This window comes from Barbatula barbatula (assembly GCF_947034865.1).
Source record: "Barbatula barbatula genome assembly, chromosome: 13".
Lineage (NCBI taxonomy): Eukaryota > Metazoa > Chordata > Actinopteri > Cypriniformes > Nemacheilidae > Barbatula > Barbatula barbatula.
In genome coordinates, this window is record NC_136776.1 from 9,123,402 (window position 1) to 9,141,365 (window position 17,964).

General features: G+C 39.9%; 1 protein-coding gene across 1 annotated transcript in view; it reads left to right on the forward strand.

The window, feature by feature from the left end:
• The window catches only part of tasora (transcription activation suppressor a), a 43,620-nt gene continuing 25,656 nt past the window's right edge, over positions 1–17,964 (forward strand). The window contains exon 1 of the mRNA XM_079471147.1: positions 1–368. Within this exon, the coding sequence (XP_079327273.1) occupies positions 182–368 (187 nt within the window). The 5' untranslated portion in view covers positions 1–181. The remainder of the gene's footprint in view (positions 369–17,964) is intronic.

Here is a 17,964-nt window from a genome sequence, read left to right on the forward strand (position 1 = left end):
GCTCATGGCGCCCGTTGGAGGCGCTGCGGTCATCCGCTCACACATGGCGAGCGTGAGTATGTTTGTGTATATGTGTGGGTAAGCGCGTGCACGAGATATCAGCACTGCGCTGCCTGCGGTTGACACCGCTGCGGGGAGAATCCACGTACACCTGTGTTTGGAGCTCTTAAATAAACTAGCAATGGAGCATCGAGGAGAGAATCTGGGCGATAAAGGCAATACGTCTGTGCTTCAATGGAGCCAAAATGGCGGCGGCGAGGAAGAGGTTGGATGCGCGGGCGGTCCTGATGAAGAAAGACAGGCTGCAAAACCAGCCGAAGAGCCAACACGAACCTTTCACATTCCGCGAAAGAGCAGAGAGAAGAGAGGTGCGCTGACCCCTTTATTTGACTCTTTACTAGTTATTCTGTCTAAAGGCTGTATTTCAAACTCTGGTGAGCACCCTACATAGACAGCGTTTTTCTGGTCATCAGGTCCAGTGCGTCTGTGTTATGCCTGTAAACGCTGTTTAGGTGTGCAGTTCTCTACATACATACAACACATATAAGAGATGCTGCAGAATCTTTGTCGGTTACTTGTATATGTTGTTGTTGTAGTTGTGTACCTTTCCTCCTGTAACCTGTGATTTGCCACACCCATGTGTTCACCTGGGGAACCCTAAACACCCTAGTGTGTCTGACTGATCAGCAACGTCAGACGCAGTCGTTGGACGTTTTCTTTTCGATGTTCAGTTAAACTGCATGTAAAATATGTCCGTTTTATTAAGCTGCTAAAACGGCTTAAGGTTTTTGATGAAAACATTGGGGGATTATTCTCCATATTGTGGACTCCAAACGATTGAAGGTCAAAATTAGAGCTTCAGTGCAGCTTCAAAGAGCTTTAAACGATACCAGACAATGAATAAGGGTCTTATCTAGCGAAGCGATCTGTAATTCTCTAAAAAATTAAAATTGTCTGCTTTATAAACACAAATGTTCACCTTGCTCTGTTCTGCGACGCGCGTTCACAACTTCACGTATTACGGAATTACGTTGAAAAGGTCACGTTTGAGCAATTCAAACATGTAGATCAGTATCCACTATGCAACCCAGCAATAAAAAAATCGACAACTGTCCCTACACTTTCTAAAGTTGAAAATGATTCAAACCGAATAAAGTGGATTTCAGTTCTTGTAACTTTGATTTTGTAGACAAAATAGGTTTGTCTTTTCGCCTAAACCTCTTAATTCTTGCCCTTCTGCTGAATGAGGCAATCAGCTTGTCGCGTCAACTCGCGCTGAGTGAAGAGCTCTGAATAGACTTACACTCAGCAGTAAACAAGAGTCAACGCATTAAAGAAGTACTGGAGATGGCTACGGCGGAAGGATCATTCTGGTTAAGTACCTATTGTAGATTCCATATAATGCAGACAATTTGCCTCAATTTCTTTTAATAGAATACACTGTTGCTATAACACAGTTACAACTACAAAACATGTGCGCATACACTGCACCATGGGGAGGGCGAGAGCTAGCACACAGACTCACACCAAGCACATAGAGAAAGGGCGTGTGGGAAACACTGATAACCTTTCATTAAGTCAGGATAAACTCAATCACCCATCTTCGCTGACAATAACATATGTGATTGTTGATGTTTACGAGGAAAGGCAAGTACACAGAGGAACGCATATGGAAAACACACCGCCACCTTTTAATTCACTGTCATTAGGGCTGTGCAATCAATCGAAAATTTATCGTAAATTTTGGCCTTCATCACTTACAAAAACAAAATAATCGAGGTAAACTATTATTGTGCCACATTCCATTTAGCAAGGATCTTCTCTTTTCTTGTGGTATAAATCCACAGCGCACCCTTTTCTTTACAGTGGTTCAGCAGGGCAATTTCTTTACATTTATTTCTCCGTTAAATTCACAGTTTAAAAGTTTATTGTTTTTATTTAAGTTGTTTTAAAGCTTAATGAGTAATCGTGTTAAATAATCGGAATCTCAATATTGGCAGAAATAATCAGGATTATGATTTGTGTCATCGTCGTAATCGAGCAGCCCTAGCTGTCATATAAGAGAGTGGCACAGTTGAGACGTAATATGAAAGGGAGAGAGGGGCGCTGAACAGTTACAACTCTACAATGAATTAAGCTGTTTTAAAAAGGTAAATAAAAATGTAAATGTGATTTCTTGCCAGTCAGCGTTGATATTGTGGCAGGCCGCGACTAATAAATCAATATAAGACACAGAAAACTCAATGATATGTTGTTATGAGAAGTATAAAAAAAGGTTTAGTTTTGGCGGAAACCAAGGCGGAACAAATTTCTTTTTGACCATTTTATTTCTTTTGCCAGATTCTTTTGTTTCAAATAAAAATTGCGATTCTCTCACGTTTCTGAATGACAACTAGAAGAAATACATTACTTACTAGAGGTTCTGACAAAAATTTTTTATTGATGTAAAGTTTGCTTCAAAGTTATTACATATTTCATGGTTAACCTATAGTTACTATAGTGAGGAAGAGAGTAAGTTTATCATCAAATGCAAAAGTTCAACGTCCTGAAAAGTATTAATGCATTCAAGTAACTTGAATAAATACTGAATATATACATATGAAATATTTCTAAAGCAAAACAAATGATATAATTCATAAAGGTCTATAGAAAGATTTTTGCTTGAAATCTACACATGGCTTGAAGAAGTTATAGAAAGAGGCAATTGATAAACATACCAAAAAAGTATTCTCACCTTTAAACAGTTTAAAATAACCTGAAAACATGAAATGTTGGGCAACTTGATAAAAAGGTCTTGTAGCGCAGCTTCTCTTTTAGCGTACTTAGTGATAAGCGCCACAAACTCTTGACGTGTTTTTACAATAATGACAGGTTCGGTTTTGTCTGCGCTACAAACTGCAATCATAATGTTTTGTTTAAAATATCTCCAGTTCAGATGTGTGAAGCATAATCAGAACAATATAACACAATCCTGAAAGACAATCATAAGAGCAGTTTTGTTGCTGGCTGTATTTATTTTATGTTGGTTTGTTATTTGTAGAGATGCACCGATTGACTGGCCGGTGATCCAAGCTGTTACTTTTTTCCCCAGTGGTGCATACCTTAACATCACAGCCAAGCGTACAGTCATGTGAAAACATGTAACTGTTGTGGAAGTTCTTCGCTGTGAGTGTTGAAGACACAAAGCTCGCAATTTGTAATATCTGTAAGTCCAATATAACCTGTAAATCCAAAATAACCCACCACAAAACATTCGGCACAACAAACCTACTGAGACATTTAAAAACGCATCACACAGCTGAATATGCCCAGTTTGAACACAGGACAGCGGCTAACACTAATGCTAGTGCTAAAATAAACCAAATTATCCAAAAATAAATCGCCAGCAACGTCTGTTCTGTATACCAGCATAGCAGGGATGAATTTATGAACTATTTCACAAATAAAATCCAAGATATTAGAGAAAAAATTATAACTATGCAACCAGAAGTGTAACCCATTGAACAAACAACTAGCAACAGCGCCCTCGAGAAATTGCGATTATTTTCTACCATGGATCACGATGAACTATCTAAAATCATTAGATCATCTAAATCAACTACATGCATGCTAGACCCTATTCCTACAAATCTACTGAATGAGATGCTCCCAGAAATTGTAGATCCTCTTCTTAGCATTATTAACTCATCTCTGACACTATTACATGTGCCTAAAGCATTTAAGGTGGCTGTTGTAAGGCCCCTTGTCAAAAAATCCCATCTCGACCCTGGAGAACTAGTTAACTACATACTAGGGATGCACCGATACTAAAGACCGATACGTCACGTGACGTAATTGACAGAACGTTCCAGTGCACACAGAGACACCTGCCGTAGCAGACACAATGTCATAGTGTTCACACCTAAATCGTGCTATTCGTGTGTAGTTGGACACTTGAACATTGAGTTTATTCGCTTCATTTGCGCGTGAAATTCGCGTCATGGGAGGGGCTTCTGGCAGGCGTCTCCAGTCCTGTTGCAAAATGGCGGACATGGATTTTGTTGAGCAGGTAGCTGCGCATTATGTGCTATGGAAGGCTGAAGATAGACGTAGACTCGTTCGGCGCCGTGTCTGGGTCCATCAGATCCTTCAGAGGCGCAGTCCTTCATTGTTGTTTCAGATTTCTGCCTCCGCTCGCTATGTCATAATCACATCACTAATAGAGCAAGCTCCTGATTGGTTAACGCAGTGAATTTTCTACGAATTTTCGTGCGAATAACGCGAACACTCAATTCGCGTGAATCGCACCACAAGTAGTTCTATCGCGTCTTTGCATTGACTTAACATGTAAATCACTCTCTCTTAACGCTTCATTCGCGCTTAGCAGTGTGGAAATATTTCAAAATCAATGATGACGACCCATGCATGGCAATCTGCATGCTATGACCTTGGTTTTGCCCTTTGGAGGTTATTAGACATTGTGAATTTTGGGCTTTGAAATTTTTTGAAAAGTATATAAGATTGATTTACTTTTTCATAATTTGAGTTGAAGTTGTTAAAAATAAAGATGCTGATATGTTCATTAGTCTCATTGTGTTGTTCTTAGAAAATTGCCACAAACAAAAAAAAACAGAAGAACAGGTGTCGATATCTGTATCGGCGAGTACCAGGGAAAAAGTATCGGTACTCGTACTCGATCCTTAAAAAGTGGTATCTGTGCATCCCTACTACATACCTATTTAAAATCTACCTTTCATATCTAATGTTCTGTAAAATGTAGTCCCTTCCTCCAAAGGAATGACATCAATGAAGATTTCCAGTCTGGATTTAGAGCACATCACAGTAAAGAGACTGATCTGCTTATGGCGTCTGATCGAGGTTTTATCTCCTTATTGGTGCTGCTAGATCTTAGTGCTGCATGGACATAGACTCAAAAATTATGTCGTATTAAGGGAATGGCTTTGAAATGGCTTAAATCTTATGTAGCCGACCGTTTTCACCAATAAACAATGAGGAGTCACGCAAATCGCAGGTCCAGTACGGTGTACCACAGGGCTCAGTCTTAGGGCCTATGCTCTTCGCATTATACATGCTACCTCTAGGAGATACAGTGGGTACGGAAAGTATTCAGACCCGCTTACATTTTTCACTCTTTGTTATATTGCAGCCATTGGCTAAAATCATGTAAGTTCATTTTTTCTCATTAATGTACACACAGCACCCCATATTGACAGAAAAACACAGAATTGTTGAAATTTTTGCAGATTTATAAAAAAAAAAACTGAAATATCACATGGTCCTAAGAGCCTTGGTGAGAGAGGTAAAGAAGCTGGCTGAGCTCCAGTGTTGCAGTTGGGAGATGGGAGAAAGTTGTAGAAAGTCAATCATAAAGGCTTTATGGCAGAGTGGCCCGACCAGGGACCCGTTTCAATAAGGAGGTTCAAGCAACACTGAGTTAAAATATGAACTCTGAGTTGATTTACTCAGATAACCGCTACTCTGAGTTTTCTGTTTCAGAACAGCTGGTTTCAATCAGTTCAATCCACTCTGAGTAAGTTCACCCGAGGTTACTCGTGTTCACCGCGGCTTTAAAAAGCCATCATCAATTGAGCGAAGATAACACGATTCACCATGGCAACGCCACGTGACAAAAAGCGCTCCGTTTATTTCTCGCCAGTCGAATTGGAGGCACTATATATATATATATGTATATATAAACATATATGCCTACGATTTTTTGTCATGTAGGTGCAATCCTTCTGCAATAAAAAGAACATGGCAGCAGCTGAGAATAAAATATAAAAACATCATTCAGTCCGATGAGTTTAAATGCTCTTGGTAGTAGGATGCCTGACTGGGAAATGTTTGATATATTTAATAAACTGGCCTTGAAAGTTTTGAGTATATGAGAACCGAGCACTGTGGCTGTAGAAGACAAAAAACTGGCCATGCTTGCCCCTGCTCCAGCTATGTCTAATGGAGGCCAGCTAGAGATGCTCTAGCGACAGATGCAATAGGGACTGCGCTCGTTAGGCTCGTGGTTAGAGCGCCGGTCCCTCGTTCTGACCGACGGCAGTTCGAAGCCAGAACAGAACGGGGCGAGTGGGACCTTTTAAATGTGCACCCAATCACATTGGGAAATCTTAAAGGGTATTTGAATTATTAGAGTTTGCAGCAAGAGCACATTTATTTGATCAGCTTATTCAGAAAGACGTTCACCATCACCTGCAATCTTATGAAACTCCTCTTTGATGGTTCTCACAGGAAACTTAACACACATGTATATAAAGTGCTTGAGAGCGATGCACACTTTTCTTACTCTGCATACAGTTGCCTTGCTAACGTGTTCTGCATCCCCGGTGTTATAAAGAAAGCTTCCATTAGTAAAGAAACGTAAAGCCATACAGAGAATCTGCTCAGATGTAAGAGCGCAGCCACGACGAGTGAGGTTTGTGATGTAAGGATGAAGCAGATTATGAATATATTTAATGGACTGTAAAGAAAAACTGTGCCGCTCAAATAAAGAATCCTCCGGATATGATAAAACATCCAAACGTGGCTTCACCATATATTCTCTCCCGACGTAAATGTAACTCTCTCTGAATGAATGCAGCTTCCTCGTCTACGGGTTCCTGAATAAACGGACATTTAATGTCTGTGTTACGAACTTGTGCGCGATTAAGGAAAACGAATGAAAAAACTAACGGCGAAGGCAATTTCAACACCACTCGCGCTTCTAAAAGGGGCGGAGATTGAAACAAACCTCGGGTTAGTGAAATAAAACCTGCTCCTGACCAGGTTAGGTTCACAGAGTAGGTTACTATGGTTACTCACTCTAAGTATAAGATACCTTGATTTCTGAAACAGGCTTGACTTACCCCGCGGTCACGGGTTTGATATACCTCGCGTTCTGAAACTGAAAACCCAGAGTATCCCGTTTTCTGGGGTTAACTTACTCTGAGTTTGCACTTACCCTGCTTTCTGAAACGGGTCCCAGGGTGTCCGCGCGGTAGTAAAAGGTAGTAAAAATAATCTACCACAATTATGGCCCTTTAAAGGTAGTAAAAGGTAACAAACGCAATTTGACTTGGTAGTACATTTTTCATCACCACCCCAATATATGAGTTTCCATATTTTGCTTAATATTTGTGTCTCCATGTTTTATCTTCATCTAGCCTAGTTTAAAAAAATATACGGTGCTAACAGGACCCTGAGTGAGTCGGAGTTGATAGCAATGACGTAGAAATAAACTGTGTAGAGTTTCGTGGTTGATAGGCTTTCAGCGACGCCAACAACATTTTCCGGCTTTTGTCTCAGTTGATATTAGCCACTTGCTTCTATTGTCTACCAAATTTACAGTCTGAAATAGGGAAATGTAAGTTTTGCGAACTTGGGTTGACGACCCGTCATTTAAAGACTGGCTTAAGCCCGTCAGGGGGAATGACCGGGAAGCATTTTGCACCGTCTTCAAAAAAACTAAATGTTACCTGGAGCGGCATTACCGCTATGAAGTGTATCAAACATTCAGCAGCGGTGGCTTCGCGTGAGGGGTGAGTAGCTCCCTATTTCGTTGTTTTGCGATGTTAGCAGCACTACACAGGTCGTGGCAAATCATGCCAACTCAAGGTCAGCTGTCATCGCACCACCTCAGCAGCAAACCAGTGCCACCAGCACCACCACAACAGCGATAGCCAGACAGCAGACCTTAACTCACGGCTGAGGTTCTCTGGTGCCTGAACCATCATTCATATAATTCGAATCAGGGCATTGGGGAATTGTTCCAAAACATCTTCACTGACTCTGATATAGCCAAAAGTTTTGCGTGTGGCAAGGATAAAACGGCGTACATACTTGGATTCGGCATTGCTCCACATTTTTAGAAGCTGTTTATAAATGGTTAGGATAAATCAAGGGCTAGGGTTACGGTAAAGACAACTGAAACTACTGTAATATGAATATGTATGATGGGTGTGACAGTGTGATAATAGAGTGTTCACACCAAACGTGGTAAATCGCACTATTTGCGTGTTGAACGCTTGAACATTTTAAGTTTACTCACATCATTCGTGCGTGAAATTCGCGTCATTAGACGCGATTCGCGTCATGGGAGGGGCTTCTGCCGCTTCTGCCTGTGAGCCCTACTAGAGCAAGCTCCTGATTGGTTAACGCTGAACTAAAAAGTTCAGATTTTTCACCTCGCGCGAATCGCACAGCAAGTAGGTCATCGTGTCTTTGCATTGACTTAACATGTAAATCACTTGTGCTTAACGCTTCATTCGCACTTGGTGTGAACCAGTGGTCTCCAACGTGGTGCCCGTGGCCACCTGGTAGCCCACATGAACTCTGTAAGGTGCCCGCTAAACACAGTGCTCACCAATAATGCTCAAGACAGTTGACAAATCTGTGACTTTACCGATCAGCCAAGTGCTACATCGTCATGAAAGTTTATTATTAGCAAGGGTTATAAGCTTTAATATATTCAAGGGCATAAATATCTGAAAGAAAACTGAATTTGGTTTCTGTGAGCGTAAAAATAAGGCATCGCATGTTTAAAATTTGAAAGTATGTTATCAACAAGTAGCCCTCTAGAGGATTTTGGATATTTTGGTAGCCCTCGCTTACAAAAAGGCTGGAGACCCCTGGTGTGAACACACCCTTATAGTAAGTAGTAAGTGGTGCTTTGCATACCCCCCCAAAAAAGGGCTGCTGCTTGATGTCGTGTTGGTAGTAAAAAATATTTTGGTGGTGGTAAAAAAGTTAGTAAAAGGTAGTATATTCATCTCTATGATTCCTGCATATACCCTGCCGACAGAAGCCGCTCCTAAGTGCAAGACACATGAAAGCCTGCATGGAGTTTGCTAAAAGCACCTGAAGGACTCCTAGATAGTGGATAAGCACACAGCTAAAATAACGAAGGAGTGGCTTCACAACAACTATGTGACTTTTCTTGAATGGCCCACCCAGAGCCCTGACTTTAACCCAATTGAGCATCTCTTGAGAGACCTGAAAATGGCTGTCCACCAACGTTTACCATCCAACCTGACAGAACTGGAGAGGATCTGCAAGGCGGAATGGCAGAGGATCCCCAATTCCAGGTGTGAAAACGTGTCTGGATACTTTCCGTACCCACTGTATAATAAAGCGACACAGAGTTAGCTTTCACTGTTATGCTGATGATACGCAACTTTATATTTCCTCGAAGCTTCATGAAACAGCAATTCCATCGAATACTGGAATGCATAGTCGATATAAAAAACTGGATGAGTTACAATTGTTTATTACGGAACTCGGACAAAACTGAAGTGTTGCTTATTGGACCGAAAACCGCCAAACCAAGAATACTGCTTAACTATTGATGGATGTTCCACAAAACCCTCATCTTTAGCAAAGAATATTGGCGTTTTATTCAATAGTACTCTGTCATTTGAGAACCAGGTCACCAACACCTGTAAAATTGCTTTTTACCATCTTAAAAATATATCTAAACTATGTCATATGCTGTCACCAACAGATGCAGAGAAGCTAATTCATGCCTTTATGACATCAAGACTAGATTACTGTAATGCACTATTAGGTGGTTGCCCTGCAGGCAGGGCCAGATTAACACTTCACTGTACCCTTGGCAACAATATTCGAGGTCCCCCTCATCACGACCCCAGGATCACCATAATCTGGCAAAATAAATTACAGTTATACAGTAAATATTAGGGCTGCAACAACGAATCGATAAAATCGATAAAAATCGATTATTAAAAACGTTGGCAACGAATATCATTATCGATTCGTTGTATCGCGCGAGTATAACGCGCGCCACATGTTTGAGTGGCGTGAGCGTGGCGTTTCTGTTGCGTGTCAGCTCTGTGGCGGCTGCGTCGTGTTTTCTGTATCTTTGCACACCAGCACCATGCCTGACGCGGCGCTGGCGCGCTGCTGCTGCTATAGGTGACGTAGAGGGAGGCCGCCGACAGACAAGGGTCTTGTATTCACGACAAGTTTAAACTTTTTTCACATAACCTACACCTTCCAAAATCCGAAAAAATGAGTAAGTAGGCTGTCTGTTTATTTAAATAACATTTCCAAATGTTTTGTAGCTTTATTACCTGATGTTGGACCGTCACTCAGATGACACACTAGACTACGTTGTTATTGTAGTGTGTCATATTTTTTTCCATTTTTAATCACATTGTTAAGAGCATAAAAAACAAAAATAATTCAGTCACCAATACATTTTGGGGTTTAATACGAACCACAATTCGTATTAAGATGATTCTCAGATATGTTATTAAAGATGTAACGTAATCAATTGATGCACGAGTTTACTTTATGCAATATGTGTTTAAGATGGACATAAATTAATATTCCCATTCAATGCAATGTATCTTTTCATTGGATATAGCCTAAGCATTTTCTTGGAGGAAGATTTTATGGAAAAAAGTAGTTAATTGGAGTATTCATTTGCAACATTTTAGTAATAATATCTCATACTTAATAGGAATATTAATGTATAATTTATTTCAATATTCACTTGTTGTTTCTCCAAAAATGCATTATAAACATGATTTAAGTCCTGATGTTTTCTACAGTGGACATGTAAACCCCGTAACGTGTAGATGTTGGTTTAATGAAATTCAATTTGAAAATACGTTCAAATAAATGATGATTAGCTTTCAAACATCAAAATGGCATTCATTAATATGTATTCGTGTACAAAATTACATATAAACATCTTTTACTATTCTATTTTGCCTGGAAACGCTTCCAACACGCTTGCGTGTCTCGTGAAAAATAGGCGTCGATTCAATTCCTAGCATGCACGCGTTTTCCGTGCGGCTCGTCTCACGCAGGCAGTGTGCAAGCTCTAACCTGTTAACATGGGAGCCGATTTAAAAACGGTCACGCCAGGCTTCTGAGACGCTCACGCCACGCATCTAGTGTGTCACAGGACTAAAAAAAGTTGATCGCGCCGCGCAGCATAGCGGAGAAAAAAATAATTAAAAAAGCAGAGCGGAGGTAGAGAAAAGACCATCAGAGAGACCCGAAAAAATTCCAGAAAAAAACAGCAAACCATGAGAGGCTTCTTGATGGGAAATGCATCATGTAAACCACAGCCAGCTGTAATAATAATATAATAAGTAATAATAAAGCTTTTGAAATATGTTTTGCAATGTCAGTTCTATTTTTCAATAAAGGGTTGAAAATGAATGCTGTTAAAAATTTGTATCCGATTCATCGATTAATCGAACAAATAATCGACAGATTAATCGATTATTAAAATAATCGTTAGTTGCAGCTCTAGTAAATATACTCAATATTTCAATAACTAACTGTCATCAAGTGCATTTTGATGTATAGATGTGCAAATGCTTATAGAACTAGAAATGCACCACTATGTTCTCTTGTTAAGGCCACTCAGTTATGATTTGAAAACCAAGCGCATCGGCATCAGTATAATCTGGCAAAATTGACCCAATACATAGACAGTGAAGGAAGTGTCCTCCATTTTCACAAAAAAATAAGCAACCAATTTCAAAGCATCCAATATTTATTTAACAAAACTTGATCCCAACACAAATGTACAGAAATGGTAGAGCCATCACAGAGCATGTTGGTCCTCAGCTCATTTTAAACAGGAATCACCCTGTCACCTCAGAATTAAAAAAGATAGGTTATAGTGCATTATAAAGATTTTGAAATCTGCAACAACAATAAACAATTTACAGCATTTTTATGGAACCACCACAAAGAAAAAATAAATAAAATGTAGGGCTGCAACAACGAATCGATAAAAATCGATAAAAATCGATTATTAAAAATGTTGGCAACGAATTTCATTATCGATTCGTTGTATCGCGCGACTATAACGCGCGCCACATGTTTGAGTGGCGTGAGCGTGGCGTTTCTGTTGCGTGTCAGCTCTGTGGCGGTTGCGTCGTGTTTTCTGTATCTTTGCACACCAGCACCGTGCCTGACGCGGCGCTGGCGCGCTGCTGCTGCTATAGGTGACATAGAGGGAGGCCGCCGACAGACAAGGGTCTTGTATTCACGACAAGTTTAAACTTTTTTCACATAACCTACACCTTCCAAAATCCGAAAAATTAGTAAGTAGGCTGTCTGTTTATTTAAATAACATTTCCAAATGTTTTGTAGCTTTATTACCTGATGTTGGACCGTCACTCAGATGACTCACTAGACTACGTTGTTATTGTAGTGTGTCATATTTTTTTCCATTTTTAATCACATTGTTAAGAGCGTAAAAAACAAAAATAATTCAGTCACCAATACATTTTGGGGTTTAATACGAACCACAATTCGTATTAAGATGATTCTCAGATATGTTATTAAAGATGTAACGTAATCAATTGATGCACGAGTTTACTTTATGCAATATGTGTTTAAGATGGACATAAATTAATATTCCCATTCAATGCAATGTATCTTTTCATTGGATATAGCCTAAGCATTTTCTTGGAGGAAGATTTTATGGAAAAAAGTAGTTAATTGGAGTATTCATCTGCTACATTTTAGTAATAATATCTCATACTTAATAGGAATATTAATGTATAATTTATTTCAATATTCACTTGTTGTTTCTCCAAAAATGCATTATAAACATGATTTAAGTCCTGATGTTTTCTACAGTGGACATGTAAACCCCGTAACGTGTAGATGTTGGTTTAATGAAATTCAATTTGAAAATAGGCCTACGTTCAAATAAATGATGATTAGCTTTCAAACATCAAAATGGCATTCATTAATATGTATTCGTGTACAAAATTACATATAAACATCTTTTCCTATTCTATTTTGCCTGGAAACGCTTCCAACACGCTTGCGTGTCTCGTGAAAAATAGGCGTCGATTCAATTCCTAGCATGCACGCGTTTTCCGTGCGGCTCGTCTCACGCAGGCAGTGTGCAAGCTCTAACCTGTTAACATGGGAGCCGATTTAAAAACGGTCACGCCAGGCTTCTGAGACGCTCACGCCACGCATCTAAATTAGATTAGATTAGATTCAACTTTATTGTCATTACACATATACAAGTACAGTGTAACGAAATGTAGTTTAGGTCTAACCAGAAGTGCAGTTAGCAAGTGCAGGATATACAGTTAGAATAAATACAGAATACAATAGTGAGAATATAATACAGTGGGCATGGACTATAAAAATATTTTGCAGTAGGAATGTTCTATGAAAATATGACAGTGGGTATATACTATGAACAATATATACAGATGACTATATACTATGAACATTAATGTACAGGTGTGTCACAGGACTAAAAAAAGTTGATCGCGCATAGCGGAGAAAAAATAAATTAAAAAAGCAGAGCGGAGGTAGAGGAAAGACCATCAGAGAGACCCGAAAAAATTCCAGAAAAAAACAGCAAACCATGAGAGGCTTCTTGATGGGAAATGCATCATGTAAACCACAGCCAGCTGTAATAATAATATAATAAGTAATAATAAAGCTTTTGAAATATGTTTTGCAATGTCAGTTCTATTTTTCAATAAAGGGTTGAAAATGAATGCTTTTAAAAAATTGTATCCGATTCATCGATTAATCGAACAAATAATCGACAGATTAATCGATTATTAAAATAATCGTTAGTTGCAGCTCTAATAAAATGCAGCATCATCTGCTCCTAATCTCATTTGAACTTTAAAACAGAAAACAACCTGTCACATCACAGTTCAACAAGACAGGCAAGGGTTAAACATTTTAGTGCAAGATAAACACTTGGAAATCTGTCAATTTCTCTCAAATAGACAAGACGAAAAGAAAGGCTAAATAATGGGGAAGAACATGTTTAAATTTGAAATGCTTGATTTCATTTGGCAAACACATCTTACACTGGCATTTTTCTGGACTTTGAATGTGCAAACTGGTGTACAATATCTTCAAAATCAATGGCACTAACAAGTTCATGTTCAATAGCCAAGAGAGAAAGTGCAGAGAGTAGGTCTGTGACATTGTGGTCCTCAGCTAATTTGTTACTTGTTTCAAAACAGAAAACGACCTCTCACCCTCGCAGTTAGACACAGGCAAGGTTAAAAACAGTCTAAGTGCAACATAAACATTTGGAAATGTTGTCTTAAGTCCATGTCTCTCAAGAGCCTGCAACAGCTGTACAGGTGAAGTCTCATTCCGCACAAAGTGCTTGAACTGAATAAGTTCATCTGACAAGGCACCATCCAGATCTTTTTTCCAGAAGCTTTGCAGCTTTCACCGGGTCACAATCATTGCAGTCCCTCTCAAATAAAACTCCAAAGAGGTCACACACATTTGTATAGGCTACAATGCATTGGATAGCAACGAACATTGTCTGTCAATGATGAAATATGTTTCAACCTTAAATCTCTGACTACTATCAGTAAAAGCTACTTCACTGTCATCCCTAGACTCGTCTGCAAATTTCTTTATTTTTCTCACACGTCGAGTGTCAAACTGGTGGTTTTGTGTGGCACTAACACTGCGTGCGGATTCTTCGAGCTCTGCAAACTGGTCACGTAAATTGCCGACATATGAATGCAGTGACCGCAAAAGGCCAAGAGCAGTAGCTAAATCGATATCCATATCGCGAATGAGCTGCACACAGCGTATAATGAAGTAGTGTTTTTTTTAAGTGCGCCTGAAGGCCGCTGTAAATTGCTGGCGTTATCGAAACTTTGGCCACGACAGTCGACAAATCTAACCCCAAGCCTCGCACCATTTCAATTACACATTCAGCTAGGCTTGCACCTGTGTGGCTGTGGATGGGCTCAAACCCAATGAATCTTTCCACTACTCTGCCATCTGCATTGACAAAACGAAAAACAAATGTGAGCTAATCTATGTGTGCTAAATCTGGTGTTGAATCAACGATTACAGAGAAATATTTAGCGTGTCTGATTTCCTCCACTATTGCTTAGTTTTGTCACCAATTAATGAAATAAATTCTTCACACACAGTTGAGGAAAGATTGTTTACCTCTACCCTTATTGCCATGCTTCTCCAGGTGCTCCTTTAAAAAGGGGTCAAACTCCGCTATCAGTTCAAGCAGTCCCAAATAGTTCCCATTGTCGCCTCGAAATGGCAGTCCTCTCGCTCCCATAATTTTTATAATGGCAACCACACGTCTAAGGACTTCTTTCCAGTATTGCTGTTCTGCCTCTCACTGTCGAGCAAGAGAAATCTCAACTCTGCATGGTTCTGGAAAGCTGCAGGCCATTGGAAGATCGCCTCTTCACGGAGCGGCTCCGTAACCGGCCCCCACAGTGCAGGATCTCCAGGGAGTAGAGGCGTTGAGGTACAGGGGCTGCTCCCAGAATCGACGAGCGGTCAGTTGAAGATGCTGCCCGGGGCTCTTTGCTCTAGGGGCTGTGAACATAAGCGAGAGCCGGCAGTGAAGAAAGCTCCTGGCTAGCTGAGCTGTCCTCGTTGACGGGTGCTGCCTTAGCAGAACAGTTGCTAACGGGGAAGAAATTCCCTATTTTGGATATATATTTTAAATCCTAATCTCCTTCTCCCTTTTTAATTTCTGTTTAGCGGAGCACTTAGCTTCTCCATATTTGCATTTTTTGAGTTGTGTAGTAGCTCAGTGCACGTTGATTGGCGTCACCGCCCGGGGCCCTTTAGAGGTTGTGTTGCCCAATTGCCCATATGGTTAATCCAGCCTTGCCTGCAGGACTATTAGGTCCAAAATGCAGCAGCTCGAGTTCTTGCACGTACAAAAAAGTATGAGCATATTAGCCCGGTTCTCACAACCTTGCACTGGTTACCTATAAAGCATTGCATAAACTTGAAAATCTTGCTTAATGCCTATAAAGCTCCTCACTACTTAAGTGAACTTCTCTTGTATTACAGTCCTTCACGTGCACTACGCTCTCAGGTGTCTGGTCAGTTGGTAATACCTAGAATTTCAAAATCAAGTGCAGGCGGCATATCTTTTTCCTATCTAGCGCCTAAACTTTGAAAAAGTCTTCCCTGTACTGTCCGGGAGGCAGACACACTCTGTCAGTTTAAATCCAGACCAAAGACGCACCTTTTTAATCTACACTATCATAATATATATATATATATTTATATTCCGAAGGTTTAGGCTGCACTAGTTAGATCAACCGGAACCAGGAACATTTCCAATAACTACAGATGCATTTGTTGCAGCAAAGAGTGTAGAACAGTACTCTACTCTTAGCCACTCTTGTCTCATTGTTACAAGGTAACTAAAGAGGACAGGACGCAGTCCATGGCCAGACCTGACAAGTGCTGTGATGATAGAGCTGTACAAAGGACGTGGCGACTCTAATTTCAGCCGCTGTTAGATTATTAATGATAATCTTAAATCTATTTTGTTTTATTTTGCCTTGTTGTGCAAGCACTGTCGAGCTTGTGCAGAGGCTGCAGCTTTTGCCAGAGGGGAACTGGAATCCCCTGGTTTGGCCTGGTTTCCCTCTGAGGTTTGTTGTCTCCTCCAATGGAGTTTTGGGTTCCTCGCCACCGTTTGCATACTGTTTGCTTGGCCGGGGGGCTGCTAGAATTTTATAGTTTTATTTAATTAACACTGCATATAGGAATTAATAGTCTTTCTGATATTTTAACTGTGTTTTGACTTGCATAACCTTATATACTTTGCGCATAGTCAGCTGCTTTGTAAAAAAAAAATTGTAAAAAGCGCTATATAAATAAAGTTGACGTGACTTGACTAGTGCACTAGTGCACTGACCCAGAACTCTATGCCAAACACAAGTCAGCAGCCTCACCACCTTCATTGGTATGAGCAGTGAAAAGACTAAAACAATTACGTGAAAAACTATGGAATTCATGGCCCTTAATGACCATCCGTTCTCCATAGTTGAGGACAGAGGCTTCAGAAATTCTGTGCATTATCTCAGCCCAAAATATATTATACAGAGTCGGCCGTAATTTTCTGACATCGCACTTTTCTGACAGTTGTTTCATGGAAAAGTAAATCGCAACTTTCGTTTCATGGTGACTTTAAAGACAGAGTACGAGTACCGATATTTATTGCTTGTACCTGTATTTTCTTGGGTGAGGTGGGAATTTTCCAAGCACAACACACTGAAACTGATAACTTTGACAAGCACATAACATTTTCTTTTTTATAAAATGTTTTGAGGCAGTGTCACAAATGTTCAAAGCACAAAATTCAGTCAGTTCTGTAAGGTATGTCATGTGAGGTATTGGTTTTTGGTATCTGTGTATCTATATGAGTATGAGAACAAGTACATGAGCTTGGTATCCGGCCTGATACCGAAACGTTATTTGTTTAAAAAGTGAAAACATGACTCATTATGAATCCAGCATTTTAATGATCTTCGTTTGTGAAGCAGCCCGGTGTAAAGTGATTTCGCCTAATGTCACGTTAAACAATAAAACGGGTCCTCAGCGGCTTAGAAGTGAAGACTTTTGTTCAGTCTTGCATGAAACAACAAAACACCTTGTAGCTCACTGTAAGTAGTCCAGCGTGAAAACAACTCTATGAAGGCCATTAGTAGTCATGGGCAGGACTTAATCAATGCAATGTCAGTTTACTGAGAGAATGCCAACAGCTTGTTCAAGAGGACTGTTGAGGTTTATTGAGGATTTAAAAAAAATTATGGGTGGATGTTTTTCATTTTAGGGTGGATCTCTGCACTCACTCCTGAAAACAGTTATGTTCAAACAACATTTAAAAATGCATTTTCTGGATAAGGTTCTCTTTAATATATTCATGTCAAATGCAAAACATTATGTGGACCTATCTTATGGTTATTCAGCACCATGATGAATATAGAATATTAAAAATGCCTCCGCAATGTTAGTGTACGCTGTTATTGAGTTTGCGTTGTTTCTGTGTGAAGATAAGGAGCAGAAACTACTGACAGCTAGCTGTTTTGATGGTAAAACTTTAGAGACTCCTGTTTACCATTAATTTTCACTTAAGATGCATGACAGAAGCATATGCACAGCTTGGTCAGAGCAGCATAACATTAAGGTGTCTACATG